Here is a 17,666-nt window from a genome sequence, read left to right on the forward strand (position 1 = left end):
TTTAAAACTTGAATCTAAATTATTTTATAATTTAATAATAATTAAATATACTTATAATATTAATTAATTTTGTCAAAATATCTATATAATTATTAATGTTATTTAATGATTTTTATAAAGTTTAAATGATTAAATTTTAACAAAAATAAATAACAATATAAAGATAAATTTAATTTAAAATTTAGTAATTGTAAAATTCTAATTTTAATTTTAAATATAACTTAATTTAAAAACTAAATAAAATATTAAGTTAATTTAATTTAAAAATATGTAGTTTAAATTTAATTTTAAAGTATTATATTAATAACTAATTACTATATTAACTTAATTTATATTTTTAACTAATTTTAAATTAAATTTCATATAATATAATATAATTATTATATTAATATTAATTTTAAATTTCTAAACTACATATTAATATAATAATTTCATTGATTAATTATCATTGAAAAATAAAATTAAACTTGAACTAGAATCGTATTAAAAGAAATTGAAAATAATTTATAATTATAAAACTTGGCAAACATTAGGGAAAATGAAAAATCAAACCGAATTTAAAAAAAAATAAACATTACCTGAGCTGCGACGGAAAACCACGGAGACACACACGCAGAAAAACGACAGAGACGCACACGCAGACAGACATTCACTCAGCGGAGAAATGAGACGCATTACAGGAATAATCAAATGCAAATCACCAAAACAAGAACAATCAAACTCAGATCACCAAAGAAATTGATTCGCAATTCATTATTCAATCGATTGAAGCATTTATTTATAATGACTTGTTCTCTGATTTTTCCCGTTAAATCTAAAGTTCGATTCATTTGTTTTTAGAATATGTATCCGCTGTTTCCAAATACGGCATTTAATTTCTTTGAAAAATGGTAGTAACAGCAGGTAACTCGTTTTTTACCCTAAATTCGGCTCTAAAAAATTAGCAAGTTGCAGTCAACGTTTTTGGCACGTGTCTGGAAAAGATGACTTTCAAATACGAGTGGAAATGAATTTCCCTCATATTTGTGCCGTTTCATATCCATATCCGTATCAGATATGGCAATACGCGTGTCTAGGGTTGGGGGGTGCCATTTCCGATAACCTTGTATTTAATAGATTCCTTGAAAGGAAGAGTGAGTTACTATGGGGAAAACATGTGGCTTCGAAGGAGTTAGAAAAGATCTTATTAAATTTCAGGAACACTTAGTTCGAGACTTACAACTTGGTGTAAGAGCAGAAGTGCTTGATGTAGTCGGTAATTATTATGTAGCCCACATGTAGCCAACAAGTAGAATTAATTATAACCGAATCGGCACGATGGTTGAGTCACCCCTTTGGGAAGGTATATGTACACCGTCCGAAATGGACTTTAATCATCATTGAAAGCACTATGTAATCTCTTCGGCATATATGCGAATAATAAAAGGAGTATTGTTGTGTTATATGTTCTTGTCTATTGTCTGTATGCATTAAACTATTTACCCCATATGGTAAACACTTGATATGTTTGAGGAGTATAACAAACTTCCTTCAAACATTCAAAAAGAATTACCCTTGATTGATTACGTGGATTTCCATCCAAAGCTTCATAACAAGACTGATATGGCAAAAAAGAAGTTTTTTAAATTGGCCCAGGATCTCCTTGCAAAAGACAAGCAAAATTTTGTGTGAGGAGTTTTCAGCAGACCAAAATCAGCTGATAGGCAATCTTGAAAAAGAAGGGCAATTCAACTACCATTGATTCACGACCTTCTCATAATCATGAACATGTTAATTGCAACACAAGTCTCTTGATTGGTAGTATGGAGGTAGGGGTTTCTTGCAAGGCTGCCTACCCTAGTATTCTTGATAGGCATGTTGGTAACACTTTGAAAAAAATTGTCCAATCACCCAATGATATGGACTCAACATCTTTCATGAGAATTGATGATGATTTTGATTCAGATTTATGGGTCTCTACATATGATATGGATATGTATGATGAAACACTTTCTCCCACCTCATATGCATTTGACTTATCTCATATACCTACAAATTCACCTCCTTCGGAGAGTCAAATGAAAGTAACTGAACGTAATATTACTGCAGCTTTATCAAACTTTGGTGACATTTATGGGATGTTTGAAAAACACCTTTGGAAGGAACAAATGGAGGGGAAACAAAAGGGAGTTAAAGAGGAATTTCCACAGCTATTAACAATAAAGGAAGGGCTGAAAACTATGAAATCAGAGTACCTACACCTTCTTTCAAATCGTGATCACCTCTTTGACCTTGCATAGATTTATTTAGAAGCGTTGAGGAAGAAGGAAGCAGAAGTTGATGTATGTACATATGAGCTCATGAATGCGTAGGACACCCTTGAAGCTACTTTAGTGTGTAGTGTTCTATTTGTTGTGTATGCCTGACAACCCGTTACCAAGCCTGAATGATTGTATGGAAGGGTTGTAGAAGGGGTCGTACTGAAGGAAGTACAGCTTGAAGTATTGTATGGTGAGAAGATGTGAACAGAGCCGTACGGATGGTATAACAAAAATCGTACGGTGTGCCAATATAGGTCGTATGGTGTTGAGAAGAAATTCGTACAGGATGGCAAGGATGTTCGTACGGTGGCAAGGAGAAGGGCGTACAATGGTTGATGTTGCCGTACGGTGGAGGTGGGGTGGGTGATGTACGGTGATGGGAGAATACAGTAGGTCGTACAGTAGGGTGTAAAGGAGGGGATATGTTGTACGGTGGCAAGATGGTAAGTAACTTGGGTCGTATGGTAGATGCAGGGAGGATGGAAATATGGCGAGGGGAGGGCTCAAGAAGGTCGTATGGTAACACAGAGGGGAGTCAGAAGGGTGCACAAAGAGGGAAAGACCTGCTAAGGTTGTATGTTTGTACAGTGATAGGAGGATGAACAATGAAATGAAGATGATGATGGAAAACAAAGAAGTTCGGCAACGCCGCTTGAAACAAAATGCAATATATTAAAACAAGAATAACTTGCAGATAATCAAAGACTGAACAGATACATACTTGTACCAATATTCCACATAGAAATGATGCTCCGATTTGCTAGATCCGAGCCAAGCAGTACACAGATGGAATAGGGTGAGGGTTAAATCCCACCGAAACCGGAATGCCAAGTAGGGAAGGTCTTTCACTTCCGAAATGGCAAACATTAGAGAATCCCAATAGGAATCCATAGTACAAAGAAAGATAATCCAAATTGCATACCTACGACTACCTACATGTCGTGCTTAAATACTCGTCAGGAAACCTTACAAGAGTGTACAAAGATAGTCGACGGCCAAACTGCCTACGAAAACAATTAAATTAAAAATGGGTCCGAGATATATTAAATCAATCGGCCCATTAACAAGGTTTAATTAAATACATTTATTTTATGACAAGGATATTACGGTCCTCCCATCCCAAAATTTGCTTGTCCTCAAGCAAATGAAAATCCGGTTGTAGGAAAGCTTCCGTAATCAGCTTCTTCAATCCTAAGTCAAGTACTAAGTAGATCTTCCCACCGAAGTAAATGATGTCATCAATAATTTTGTATCTTTCATCGCCTACATAGCCATCCATCAACTGACATGCAAAAGTGTTCTTGGAGTACTTGACCAATAGATGGGCCCGCCAATTATCCAGGGGAAGGGGTAAGGTGTCAACTGTCATGTTTTTACTTGCAATGTCTAGGATCCAATCATGATTAAAAAAGGCCTCCATCTTCTTGATTATGACTTCCCTTGATCCTTTATTCGGCATTCCTCTTAGCAGTACCTTCTTGCCATCCATCTCGAATGAAAAGTCCATCCTTTTGAAAGTTTGGGTGTATCAATCAAGAGTTTTCGACCACTGGATGCCCAAAATGATGTCAGTATTAACCAAATCTATGACAAAGAATTCATCTGTCAGGGTATAGTTTCCCATGGAAATTTGTAGCCGTGGGATCACATAAGTGCAAGGTAACAAGGTTCCTCTTCCAACCTTAACTTCAAATCCTCTATGCTCAACTGCGCAGAAGTCCTTGGTAGTGACCACGGATGAATTGATGAAATTGAGCGTAGCGCCACTATCAATCATGATTGGGACTCATTTTCCATTAAGTGTGCCACGAATTCTAAAGATACCACTTCCAATCGTGGTCGTAAGGGTAGCAATGGAACCCCCTTTTTGTATTAGCGCAACTATTCTCCCCTGCTAGGTAATTTCTTCATCAGTCACTGCAGGTATTTGTCCTTCGTCGTCATCAGGCATCACCTCAAAGTAATGAATCTTTCCCTTCCCAAGGCAGTGATGACCAAGTCCCCATGGTTCTTTGCACGTGAAACAAAGTTTTTTCCTCTGGAGCTCTTGCTGAGAATCTTCATCAAACTGAGGTTTTTTCTAAATTAGCTCCTTGACTTTGTTTTCTTGTGGAGTTGGAGTTGGTGTAGCTGCATGAGTTTTGGAGGAAGATGTGGCCATGTCACACACCTTCTTAATAGCTTCGTTGAGTGCACACGGGTTGAACCCTTTGATCCATCATCTCAAAGGTTCCCTCAGCCCATCCATGAATAATACAATTCGACGTCTTTCAAAGATGTTTGTGACTAATACTGACAACCTTTGGAATTCAGTGATGTAGTTGTCTACCATACTGATTTTCTTTAGCCGAGCTAGATATTTGAATTTTAGCTCACGATCCTTCCCATCGAAACGGTCAATGAGTCTCTCAGTGAACTCGACATAAGAGGTTACTTAGTCGTGACCGAGAATGACCAATCCATGATGCCACCACTCATGCACCACTCCTTCGAGATGAAGTGCTACGAACTTAATTGCTTCATCTTCAGGCATCAAATTAAGTTGGAAATAGGTATCTGCCTTCAAAACCCATGATTGTGCGGTAATGGCTCCAAATCCATCAAATGGTGATAAATTGACCTTTTCGATCTTTCTCCTGAGATCATCATTAAAATAACCGCGATTTCCCTCGCAAGAATATCTCATTCTTAGATCAACACAGTCTCTGTAAGATATATCACCTTCCATATTCGCGTTCCAGCAATCTTCACGAAGTTTTTCTTGCATTTTCTAAAAAGTGGGTTCTCTTTCTTTACATGGTGCTTCTATCCTTGGAAGGAAGATGGGTATCGAGGGTCGAGAGCGAGAGGGCTGAAAGTTTTCCCTTCCTGAAATCAAGTCGTTGCTATGCCCATTTTGTTCTCCTGCCTTCTTTCCCTCGGATAATTTTTGTTGTGTTTCCTACATCAGCCTTTAGGTTTCGTTGATTTGTATTTGGTTTCTATTGAACTCTCTTAAAAGATTCATGAGTTCTGTCGTAGGATCCTGATGATCTACCATTCTATCAATAGGGTTATTTCGCCTTCTCCTTCGAGTATGAACTTGAATTCACTTCCACAAGCTGGCAAAATCAAAAGCTCTAATACCACTGTAATGTTTCGTTTGTTGTGTATGCCTAACAACCCGTTACCAACTCTGAATGATTGTACGAAAGGGTTGCAGAAGGGGTCGTACGGAAGGACATACAGCTTGAAGTATTGTACGGTGACAAGACGTGAACACAACTGTACGGATGGTATAAGGGAAACCGTAAGGTGTGCCAATATAGGTCATATGGTGTTGAGAAGAAGTCCGTACAGGATGGCAAGGATGTCTATACGGTGGCGAGGAGAAGGTCATACAGTGGTTGATGTCGTTGTACAGTGGAGGTGGTGTGTGTGATGTACGGCGATGGGAGAATATAGCAGGTTGTATGTTAGGCCATACAGTAGGGTGTCAAGGAGGATATATGTCGTACGGTGGGAAGATGGTGAGCAACTTGGGCCGTACGGTAGATGCAGGGAGGATGGAAGTATGGCAAGAGGAGGGGTCAAGAAGGTCGTATGGCAACACAGAGGGGAGTCAAAAGGGTGCACAAAGAGGGAAAGGCCTGCTAAGGCCATATGTCTATACGGTGACAGGAGGATGAACGGTGAAATGAAGATGATGATGGAAAACAAAGAAGTTCGGCAACGCAATTTCAAACACTGCAATATATTAAAACACGAATAACTTGCAAATAATGAAAGACCGAACAGATACATACTTGTACCAAATAATAATATTCCACATAGAAATGATGCTCCGATTTGCTAGATCCGAGCCAAGCAGTACACAGATGGAATAGGGTGAGAGTCGAATCCCACTGAAATTGGAATGCCAAGTAGGGAAGGTCTTTCACTTCCGAAATGGCGAACAACAGAGAATCCCAATGGGAATACGCAATACAAAGAAAATCCAAATCGCATACCTATGACTACCTATATGTCATGCTTAAATACCTGTCGGGAAACCTTCCGAGGTGTACAAAGATAGCCGACAGCCAAACTGCCTACAAAAACAATTAAATTAAAAATGTGTCCGAGATATATTAAATCAATCAGCGCATTAACAAGGTTTAATTAAATACATTTATTTTATGATAGGAATATTACATAGTGACATTTCATGAAGCAGAAAATCAGAAATTAGATTTGGCATGCTCTAATTCAACCCAACATTCAGATGTAGGAGTTGAGGAGATTGACAATGATGACAGTGAATGGATTGACGAGGATGAAGACAGCCATGAAGATTCTGATTTTTATGACAGCGGTTATGTATCTACACCATGGCATGTGGATAGAGACGAAATAAGTGAAAATGACTCAGAGATTTCACTAGATGGTGATCAATTCATTGATGGAGTCGTTGATTTGAGTGTTGGTACTTATGGTGATGCTAAAAATCCCAAATTACCCTTAATGTCTGCCGACAGTTTCTACCGCCTATCGAGAGACATATCACCCAGTCTTCACAAGATGGCAGTTATGTATTTGCTAGCTGGTAATTATATCTTTCTACACACTCTAGTTGTTTGTGAGTTTTTATGTTTGGCCTTCTACCAATTTTCCTGATGTGGTTCAAACTCTAGAAATTAGCAAGTTACAGGTTGATTCGTGGAGATACCTCACCCTGAGACACACACCTGCTAAGATGGTTACCCTTCCAACACATAGGCACAATGACAGCCACATCATCTTCTATATTATCGGCTCGGTTTATGATAGCAATCTGTGGTGGGCTTATGAGTCGAACTTCATGCATACTCGCAGTTTTGTTTGGATGATCTATTTGTTCAATTGGTCAATCTAGGATGATAGGTTGATGGACATCCATTACACCTTCCAGGATCGTGTTGAGAGGATGGTTTGGGATCCAGGTGTTGACTGTATGTATATGTGGTATTTTGAGAATTTTATTGTAGTTCTCCACAGTTTGAGACTGGATACAATTAGGATCAAAGAAGCATAGCCTACAGATGTTCTAACACTTCATAGATTAACATGGGATCCAAGCATTTGGTTAATGGATGGATTGCATTTTGACACCATTTAAAAATTATCTTTTTACTAAAGGGGAAAAGGTAACATAGGAGATAAGACGAAAGATGAAATAGGAATCTGAAGATTCACAGTTGAGCTTTAAAGAGGGATTCTCATTCTTTCACAACGATGCTTGGTTTATGATTCAGATTTCAGTCTCTCTTAAGAGAGTTATTTGGAAAGCTTCATCTTTCATCTAATGGGAGGACATAAACCCTCGTGCCGGTAGATAGTGGACGCAAACCCATTGTCCTTGGAGATGTCGCATCAAGTGTCTCTTGTGTGCTTACAGGTTCTTTTCTTAGTATTCCAATTTAGCTGTAAAACTGCATTTAAGATTGGATTTTGAATGCTAGTTATTGTATTGCTGAGGTATAATGCAATAACATATTTTAAGGTACTTTATGAGAATTTACTGATTTATATTGTTGGTCTATAATGCATCTTCATATGTTTATGTTTTGAGATTTATCTTGAGATAAAAATTGGGTCAATATCCATTCAAGATATTACATTGCATATTCATGTTGTAAGGTTGGGCATCTCCTTTGGGGATCCTCTATCCTTGGCACATCATTAAAACCCCTAGCTTGTACAAAAACTGTAAGAAATTGATCAAAATAAAATCTAATGAAATTATCCAAGGGAGCTTGATATGAAGAAGACTTACCATAAAACCAATAGAGCCATCCAAGGATCAACAAAAATGGAGACAAGAGATTATGAAAGGGGAAAGCAAAGAAAACCCCTTGTGAATTATATGAATGAGGCAAATGCCTAAAGAATGGAAAGAGGGAGAAAGGGAGAGGGAAAATGGAGCCATAGGCTCATTACAAGAACTAAATAGTGATTGTGTGTTGTGAAGAATGATAGAAGAGCATCTCTTAGGTAAAGATGAGAAGAGGAATCATTTAATAACTCCATGTGAATGCTTGCCACATTCATAAGTGTGTGCATAACAAATGTCTTCATCCTCTTAAGGAGGAATAAACTATTTTCCTTATAAAAGGAATTACATACGAGTTGTCCTCACACATGGACAAGAGGACAAGCAAATGACTCATTCTCCCATGCGGACAAGAGGACAAACAACATAAAGGATACCTTTGTTTATCTGATTTAATAAATAAATACAACCAAGGAAAGATTACTACTTCTAACAAAAATGAATGTAATCCTAAACTTACAATACAATGGGATAGTCCAAGGTATTGGACTAGAAGTTAGGATGGTTATAGGTATAACTATGAGAAAGTCTTCGCACGCCTCAAAACTAGCTGCAAGTTGTTAATTGCAGCAAAATAATGTCCTCAAAACATGAGAGACCACCAACATTTCTGTAGGGTTGTGATTAGATATGTAAAGCACATAGAAAACCTTCCAAAATGCATGGCGGTGGCCAAGGTAAAAGCTATTTTGTGGTAGCTACAAGTACAACAAACAAGTGGCTGAAAACAAGTGCAGAAGAGTAGTTTGTAGGATGTAAAACCCTCCTTTTGTTAGCTAACAAAACTCAACACAAAATCACTTTTAACACCCTGGTACTTAATATCACTCTCCAAAAACAAGCTCCAATGTTCTTATGCCAAGTTCCCCTAGATAGAAACAAATGCTCCAAATTGTAAAACTGGAAGTTCGAGAAGGTTTTCATCTTCCAAGACCTCCAAATAATGAAGTATTTCCATCATTGGTTGAGGAGATCAGTGCAAATTCTCCAATGTGAAAAATGTCAAATGAAACCTTGATGATGAAATGAAGCGAAGCACCACTTTTTGATTCCTTTCCAAATTGGGCCTTTGGATTTCAATGTCCCTTCAAACCATTTTCTCTTTAAATTATAATTGAGCATTTGATAACACTATTTATATTATTAAAAATTTACTATTAAATTGACCATACTCTATAAATTTACTCCTCCAGGCATCAAATAATATTATTAATTGTTTTAGTCTTGAGAAGGGACATGACATCATACAGTTTTATCATTTTGATTATTCCTTCCAATTTGGAAATTGAACAGTTCAAGATGAAAACTCTTGGTGTGGGAGATCGAAAAAATGGAAACCCTCTCATTCATTGGACATGATTCCAGCTAGGAATCACAAGCATGCTGATTTTCTTGAGGTTTTTATGGTTTTAATGAGTATTTAAAAGCAGATTTACTATGGCCCTCCAGTCTCAAGATTTGTTGAAGATTTGGATGATTAAATTGGGTATTTGGTTAAGGAATTCAAGGTCATATGCTTCTCGATATCAATATGTGCAAAATTAATTCAGACTGCCTCCTTAGATAAGCTCTACTGGGCCTCAAAACTTGTGTGCAACCTTTCCAGACTCCAGCCTCAACTCATACAGTGGCCAAACAATACAAAGAGGAATATTAGATGCTGTAATATCACCTCAATTTGGATTGCACTGTTATTTTGTCCCCTGACAGCCAGCTACAACTGTTTATGGAGAGCTCTTTGATCATTACAACACTACTCCATACAACTGTACAGTAAACTTGTGTTTGTATTTTATATTTATCGATATTCATCATTTTGGAATTTTAGGAAGGCTTATTTATTTATTAGTAGAGTCGGTTGCTGATAATTTAATGATGTAAAACTGTTAGACGTTGAAGATGATTTAATATTGCATAAAATAATAATGTTTGGTTGCATTGATACAACGGGCAATGTCATGAGTAATTTGATTGATAAGTAGGAGATCAGATCTGAGCATAACAACTGCCCAAGTGATTATGTGTCATTCATGTCAATTGCACCTATAGACCTGCTGTCACACTCAAATAATTCATATGCTAACACCCATATCAATCATAGATGTTTCAAATTTGTTGTTATATGTGTTTATGTTGTATTTTGAGGGCTTTCCAAAGTTCATATCAGGTTGTGGGGTGTTGTACCCATTGCCCATGGTTATGTATTTTAATTGACAATAGTTTTGCAAATTACCATATTGCAGATCAGTACTAATTTCAATAATGTTTGACATTTACATTTGGCACATGTTCATAATTTCAGCTTACACATGTTTGAAAATTCATCTATTTCCTAAGTCTGTCCAATTGGGGACATACCAACATGAGATTACTGTAATCCAAACTTAATTTAAAATGAAATACTTTGATTGCATCATAATATTTCCAAAAGCAAAATATGTAATCGACCTACAAAATGTTCTATGCTGTACAAATTTTGGAATAGAAAAATTAACCTAGCAACAAATGTGAAATGGATTCGGTAATGACAATCATTATAGGTTTGAGTTCAAAAGTTATTAATCCTTGCCTGAAACTTTAGAATATTCTTGTTCTGTTTGTCTAGAGCATTGCATTGATAACTTCCATCCAATTCTATGATTCCTACCTGAAAGAAGATACAAAGATGGTATAAGCTGAAGATAAAATGCAATGTTCTGCTGCAAAACCAACAAAAATTGCACAAAATGTGCTTAAATACTAATGATCTTAAAATAAAACAAACCTTTAGAACCATAAGCTAGCTGCAAGCCACATGGAAAGTATGTGTTTGTACTTGAGGTCCACATATTTGGTAACTGTAGTCCCTATCACATTTACAGACTATATATCATGCATAATAAATTGCAACACTCCAAAGAACCATGTCCTTAACATGCAAATTTATCAACTCTGAATGTTCCCAATTAATATGAGACAGGGAGAAGTTAAATCTCTGTATAAGAACTCTTTTCTTAAATGAAAACCTCAACTTTAAAATAATGACAATATTATTGAAAATTACTAGCATATTTTAGGTACAGTTTTAATTTTATGGTGCCTACATGTCAATATTACATCCAAATCATTCCAAAATCCTATTATTCTCAGAAGACTTATATATGCCCACCCATACTAACCAAGCTATGCTCAAATTATTGGAAATAAAAAGAATAGACACAACATGCATTTAGAGGTAAAGAACGTGAATCAAATAAACTTCGCTAATTTCAGAATTCTGCAAGTTGTGCTCACTAAAGTTAGTGCTGATAGTGAATCAAACAAGATCTACCCAGAAACTATTCAGAACACAGCAATGTTTACCTACATAGATTTTCATTTAACTATCAAAAAAACACCTTTTTGAAGGTACAGAATCTATATACACTACACCAGACCGAAGGAAACAAGAATGTGTTAATTATCCTCATGTAAACATGCAATTTACAATGTTTCCACGTGTAATTACCTTTGCCTCTAAATGGAAAGAGATTTCGACACACATCAATTGTAACACTACAGATGCAACACTGGATGTAAATTTCTGTCACTAATACTATGCAACTAAACATAATCTAAAATCTTAAAAAAGGGGGCTAGAATTTAAATATATCACCCTTTATTTGATCACTCCCTTCAGTGAATCATGTATTTTATTTATGACAAAAACGAAAAGTTAAGTACAAGAAACACTATATCAGAGTTGTTGCTTACGATTTGGAATGCGTGTAAATGAGGAGTTCATTAATAGAGTAAGACACCTAATACAAGCAACTACCATTGAAGACAACTGTAGCAACTCTTTGACAAGTTACAACTTGAAAGAAACAACCAAGTGTGGAAAATACATCCTACAGAACAAACTAAAAATTTATATAAATAGAAATGCTAACAATAAATGTATGTTGTGAGTTTGGGTTTGTATTCCACTTTGGGATTCAGGATTCACTAAATTTTTCTCCAGGTCCAGTACTGCTGGGCTTAGCTGTACAGCATTTTTAAATAAAAACATGCATAAAACATGTCTATACAAAAAATATGTAAAAATAATCATAATTTGCACCCAAAACAATACAGAGTTGAGAACACAGCTGATGGTGATACTTTTTAGGGTTATCAGGATCATTTTGGTTTTTAATGCACTTTTTTGCAGTCTTTTTAAATCTGAATCTTTGTCTAAATATCTCTTTATTTCAATGTATGTTTCATGCAGCTGCAGAATGGGCAATGCATGGACCAGTATTGGGAACAGAAATTTTGTTCCCGGAATTTGGAGATGGTAAGGGACAGCAACACAAATAATATAATTTCTTGAGAATTAATTGCCAAAAAGTATAAATTATAATTAAAAAATTATTAATAGGAATATAAAATCAATTAATTAATATATAAATATGGTTATATATATTTGGGTTTGCTTATCCAGCCTCCCACTACAAAATCGGGGCATGTCCAAATTTTCCTCCATTGGTCGATTGGTAATTCTAATTGGAAACTCATTTCCCTCCCATTAAATATAATTAGTACATATTTGGGATAGCTTACTGAAACTCCCATGCAAGTTTGAGGCATGTCCAAACTTTTCTCCATTGTTAACTCCATTGGTAAACTCATTTCAATCCCATAGAAATCCCAACTTCACTTTAAGTTCACCTTTCCTCACATACTTATGGACATGAATCTATCCAAGCAGCTGCTGACAAATATTGGACAGATGGTAGCGGACAGAATGAGTAACCAGCAATCAGATTATAAATGACTAGAAGTAGATTCAAACATTGATATGGCTATGCCAATGGCTACTTGGCAGATGACTCCCCTCAAGGTATCTCTGAAGTAAAAAAGGTTGATCTGTGAGGCAGGTCATATGAATGGGAAGCGAGGCTGATCCTAGGCATGAATATATCTTTCCACGTGATCGTGGTAATCTTGATTCAACTCCACAAGTCCCAGACTCACCAATCTACTCTTCTTGTTCGTCTTCGTATTGGGAGATTTCTACCTATACTCCAATTTTAAATGTAAACTTTCTCTTCCATCAAGTTTGTTAAATCTCTGAAATTGAAGGGCTCTTTGGTGCTGCCTGAGGATCCTGTCAAAACTTTAAGGTTGAAAGTGGATATGCATGGACAATAGTTAGGAAGTCCCGCATTCAAGACAGGTAAAATCTAGCAGTGAGCATAATATGACTATTCATTCTCATGACAAGAGCTAGTGATATTGTTTACCTCCCTTTTTCAGCCTTTCCTGTTTTTTCAGTAATTAATACTCTTTTACGTCATTGGTTGAACAGCAATATTCACAGCTGAAATGTACAATTGTAATGTCCACAGTCAAGATCAGTGCAAAATTCCTCCACAGTTTTCCTTTCAATCTCAAACAAGGGATCTGCATATCTACCAGTTTGCTTTATTTGTGGCAATGTATCAAAGTATTTTAGAGCAAGGAAAAGATATGAACAACCACCAAAGAGAAGGATTCACCATGCTGCAAAGAACGAGAAGGTAAGTGCTGAATTTCCCCAAAACAATTTCCAAATCCAGACTCCCTTATTTGATCTGCAGACTGCAAACACAAGTCTGGTCTCAATTAATATTATACTGATCCACAGAGAAGTAATAGAAATGTACTCATTCAAAGCCCCAGCTGCTAACGCGTTTCTTCTCAGATCCAATAAATATTTATAAATACAGCTTTGAGTTTCCATTGTTCGATCCTTATAGCTCTACCAATTATTGCCTCAAGAGTTAACTATAGTCTCAAATTCCATAATTCCTCAACTCGAACTCGGCAAGGCTCACTCGACTCGGGAATCAGTAAAAAATATGTGGGGCTTGAAAAAAGCTTGGCAGCAATTAACAAAAACTAGGTTTCTAGGGAGTTTTGTCTACGCCAAGTTTCTAGAGAGTCATAGATCACTAGGGCTCAGATGGGGTGACTCAACTCGGAACTCAGCTCAGTGACTATGGTCTCAACCCAATATCAATATCAATGTGACATAATATTGATATATATGCCTAAAAATCATATTATACACTCCTTCAACTAATATAACACTCTTTCTCAATAATATATCTTGCCAAATTTTATCACCAATAACACTTGGAAGACTCAACTAGATATTTTACCATTACAGATTGCCACAACTATAGTCAGTAATAAATTAATATTTAGACTCAAGAGCGACCTGTTGATGTGAGTTTTGTTCCACTACAACAAACAAAATCAAACACTCTATGTTTCAAGGTGAAACTCTAAATATCAAACTCTCTCTTGAATAAGTTCATCTCTCATGCTAAGCTTGCAATGTAAGATCATGAAGAAATTTTAAGGTTCATTCAAGTTTGGATACTTGCTCAGTGAAATAATGTGATATTGACGAATTGAAGTCATTCATTTGTATTAAAAGTATAATGTAAGTTTTTATGAGCCAAAGTGACATAAGTATTAAAGAGTCCAAGATGATGATTTATTTAACAATATAAAATTCCAAAATACACCCAAGAAGTTGAAAGGTCATTGGTAGTTTGTAACTGTCAAAGAAACCGAATATTAAAAGGCTGGGGAGTCGTGTGAAGATACACAGAACAGAGAGGGGAAAGAAGAATGTGAACACATAACAGGCTGTCTGGCTGTTGACAATCAAAGTCATCCAAAAGGAACGCATTGAATAAGAATAACAAAAGGATGGTACAGTCAGTTTGATTGTAATATATGAAACAGAATATACAGATTTGTTTAGCCTCTATTCGGTTATGCAGATTGAAATCCAAGTTTATTATTTAATTCTCTCTGTTATTGTTTTGGGTTCTGTTGAAATGATTTTCGAACCGGAGTGAATGAGTTTATTCGGTTATGCAGACAAGTTGTTATTTAAGTTGGTTTTTAATGGAATAGGTTTTAATAAAACAACTTAGAGCAGATTTGGTTAAGACCATTTCTAATCTGAAACAAAATCGATACTTATGTGGTTATAGAAGGTTTGTTTAAATTATCATATTGAGTGCTGGAAAGTGATTAATGTTATGTTATTAAGAGCAGATTTTCTTGCTTTTATTATTTGTCAAGATTCCAATTTGTGGGGCATTAGGTGTAAGCATATAGCCCAATTTGGACATAAAAGGATAACCCCATTTTAAAAGCATGGAAATTGTTTCTCATGTGGTAACGCATACAAAGTTTTCAGATTTAAATATGGGCTGAAAATGGCATCCGTTTAAAACCATTAATCAGAATTTGTATATGAAATTTCTGATTTTACCAAGTGGGCTGAATAGCTGCACGATGCAATGGTTGGAATATTGTGATCCAAGATTCAAACTGTAGTTTGAATTTCTGATTGTAATGGTAAATGCTATTATTTTATGGAAATTAATCGTGAGGAGGATGAGGCCCTTTGAATCAAATGTGTAGTTGTGTTAGGGAGTGAGTTCCAAAGCAAAGAGCATGTAAGGTGCAGGTTGCAATATATTGGTAAACATAAATGTCAGAGTGGATTCAAATTATACATGTTCAGTTGGGGAATTCATTGTGAGTGATTGAATTAAGTGGTCTTGGTGAAGATATGTATCTTACTACAGGAAGATTAGAGTTTGGTTATAGACTGAAATTGTTTGTTAATGGTTCAACTATTGAAGAATATGTTTAATGTACTTCTAATAATACATTAATTATGCAATAATTGCAGATCTGGATGAAATTTAGAGAAGCTTCAAGATGCTCTACATCACTTTTACTTTTCAACCTAAACCTTAATTGCTTTCACAACCTTATCAACTCTCAAAAGATAATCTGCAATGCCCTCTTCTTCTTTCATTTTCAATTCTTCAACTCTAGCCTTGTAAGTTTGTAATTTAACATGTTTAACCTTATTGTCCCCTTCATAAACACTCTTTAACTTATCCCAAATTTCCTTAGCAGTTTTGCAATGCATGACATTAGTAAATTTATTATTAGCTATTCCACATAATAATGCATTCCTAGCTATAGCATTGTTCTCACAATCTTTCTTATCTGCAGGATCAATAAGAAAGTTTTGGGCAAAGTATTTTCTACAGGCATCTAAGCATCATAACCAATTGAACCAATGTAACTTTCCATTCTAACACTCCAAAGCAAGGTTGCACGGGTACGTGGGTACGGGAACAGGAACGGGTACGCATATTTTTCAAAATAGGGGACAGGGGTACGTGTGTGCCTAATTTTTTCTATATAATTAATATTTTATAGAAAATATAAAAATCAAAATATATGTCATAAGTCATGACATTGAGCATTCAAAACAAGAAATTTGAAAATATGAGCCATAAGTCAAATTATTATATATATATGCTATTGCTGAATGTTTAATGTTTAAAGTATTTTTCATAATAGGGGACGGAGGTACTTGGATATGTCAAACTTATTTGAAAATTATACTTTTATATTTATAAAAAATCTGAAACTATGAGTCATGACAATGGTTTTTCAAAACAAGAACAGTGATAAAGTTTGCAAATGTAATGTATTGTTTTCAGTTTCAGATTTGCTATATGTTTGAAATAATAATACATGATAAATGCTTAGATGCATAACAAAGAAGGCAGACTTTAAACATGAACAAGAAAATCCTAAATCATATAACAATGACATATTGCAAATGATAAACTTGTGACTTGAACAGTGATAAAGTTTATTGTTAATGAGTATCAAAGTTTCAAACTGATTTGGTATTGAATTAAGTTTGATAAACAACAAGCTAATACAAATATAAAAGACCAAAAAAAAAATCAGAATCTTAATCAAGGTCCTTAGCTATGATGCTCTCCACCAAGTACCCGGTACGTGGGATACGCGTACCTGGTACTTGGGTACATGGGTACGAGTACCCATGCAACCTTGCTCCAAAGAGCATAATCTGTTCCATTACACAAAGGTACCTTATTTGAATATGCACCTTATAAATTGGCGATGTGTTATAATCACAGAATCTGCTTAGACTGATTAGATCTTGAGACAAGCACTGACTCTTGATCCAACATACTGCTCTCAAACAAATGCATACCGATAAGGCAACAAAGCCCGATGGTATTCCAATTTGCTTTAAAATGTGGTACTCAAGGAACAAATGATCCCTAATCACAACAGTAGAAGCCATGATTTGGAAAAAAAATCATCAAAAATCAGTGCCTAAAACCCTTTACATGACCTACAGAGCCTTTGCACAAGCAAAAAAATGTACTAAACAGCTATGACATGAACAGAAAAAATGTCACATTTTATAATTTTATTCAGGAGAAACACGTGGCACAATCTTCCTAGCACGCAAAATAACATGGCCAGCTTTCTAAAGAAATCCTTCATGTTATTTTCAGAAACCTGTCAATTTTGCCATTATTCTAACAGATAAAATACCCAATTTGAATTCTAAAAAGCCAGTCAAAAACTTCTAAACATTTCCATAAAATTTTCAGGCATATAGACCACAAATATTGTTATTAAAAAAAGATTGCCAAAAAAAATACCTCTGTGCTAATATT

General features: G+C 35.6%; 1 protein-coding gene across 5 annotated transcripts in view; it reads right to left on the reverse strand.

Annotated features, from left to right (window-relative positions):
- The window catches only part of PDE149 (integral membrane TerC family protein), a 207,863-nt gene that overhangs the window by 148,476 nt on the left and 41,721 nt on the right, over positions 1–17,666 (reverse strand). For 3 of the 5 annotated variants that reach the window (XM_089798516.1, XM_089798519.1, XM_089798517.1), the window contains exons 3-4: positions 10,895–10,976; positions 10,700–10,777 (exon numbers count right to left, since the gene is read on the reverse strand). In XM_089798516.1, coding sequence (XP_089654642.1) covers positions 10,700–10,777; positions 10,895–10,976 — 160 coding nt within the window. The remainder of the gene's footprint in view (positions 1–10,699; positions 10,778–10,894; positions 10,977–17,666) is intronic. The other 2 variants (XM_089798518.1, XM_089798520.1) reach the window with 1 other exon arrangement.

This window comes from Cupressus sempervirens, chromosome 8 (assembly GCF_028749045.1).
Source record: "Cupressus sempervirens isolate cs-2001-9-10 chromosome 8, ASM2874904v1, whole genome shotgun sequence".
NCBI classification, from domain to species: Eukaryota; Viridiplantae; Streptophyta; class Pinopsida; order Cupressales; family Cupressaceae; genus Cupressus; species Cupressus sempervirens.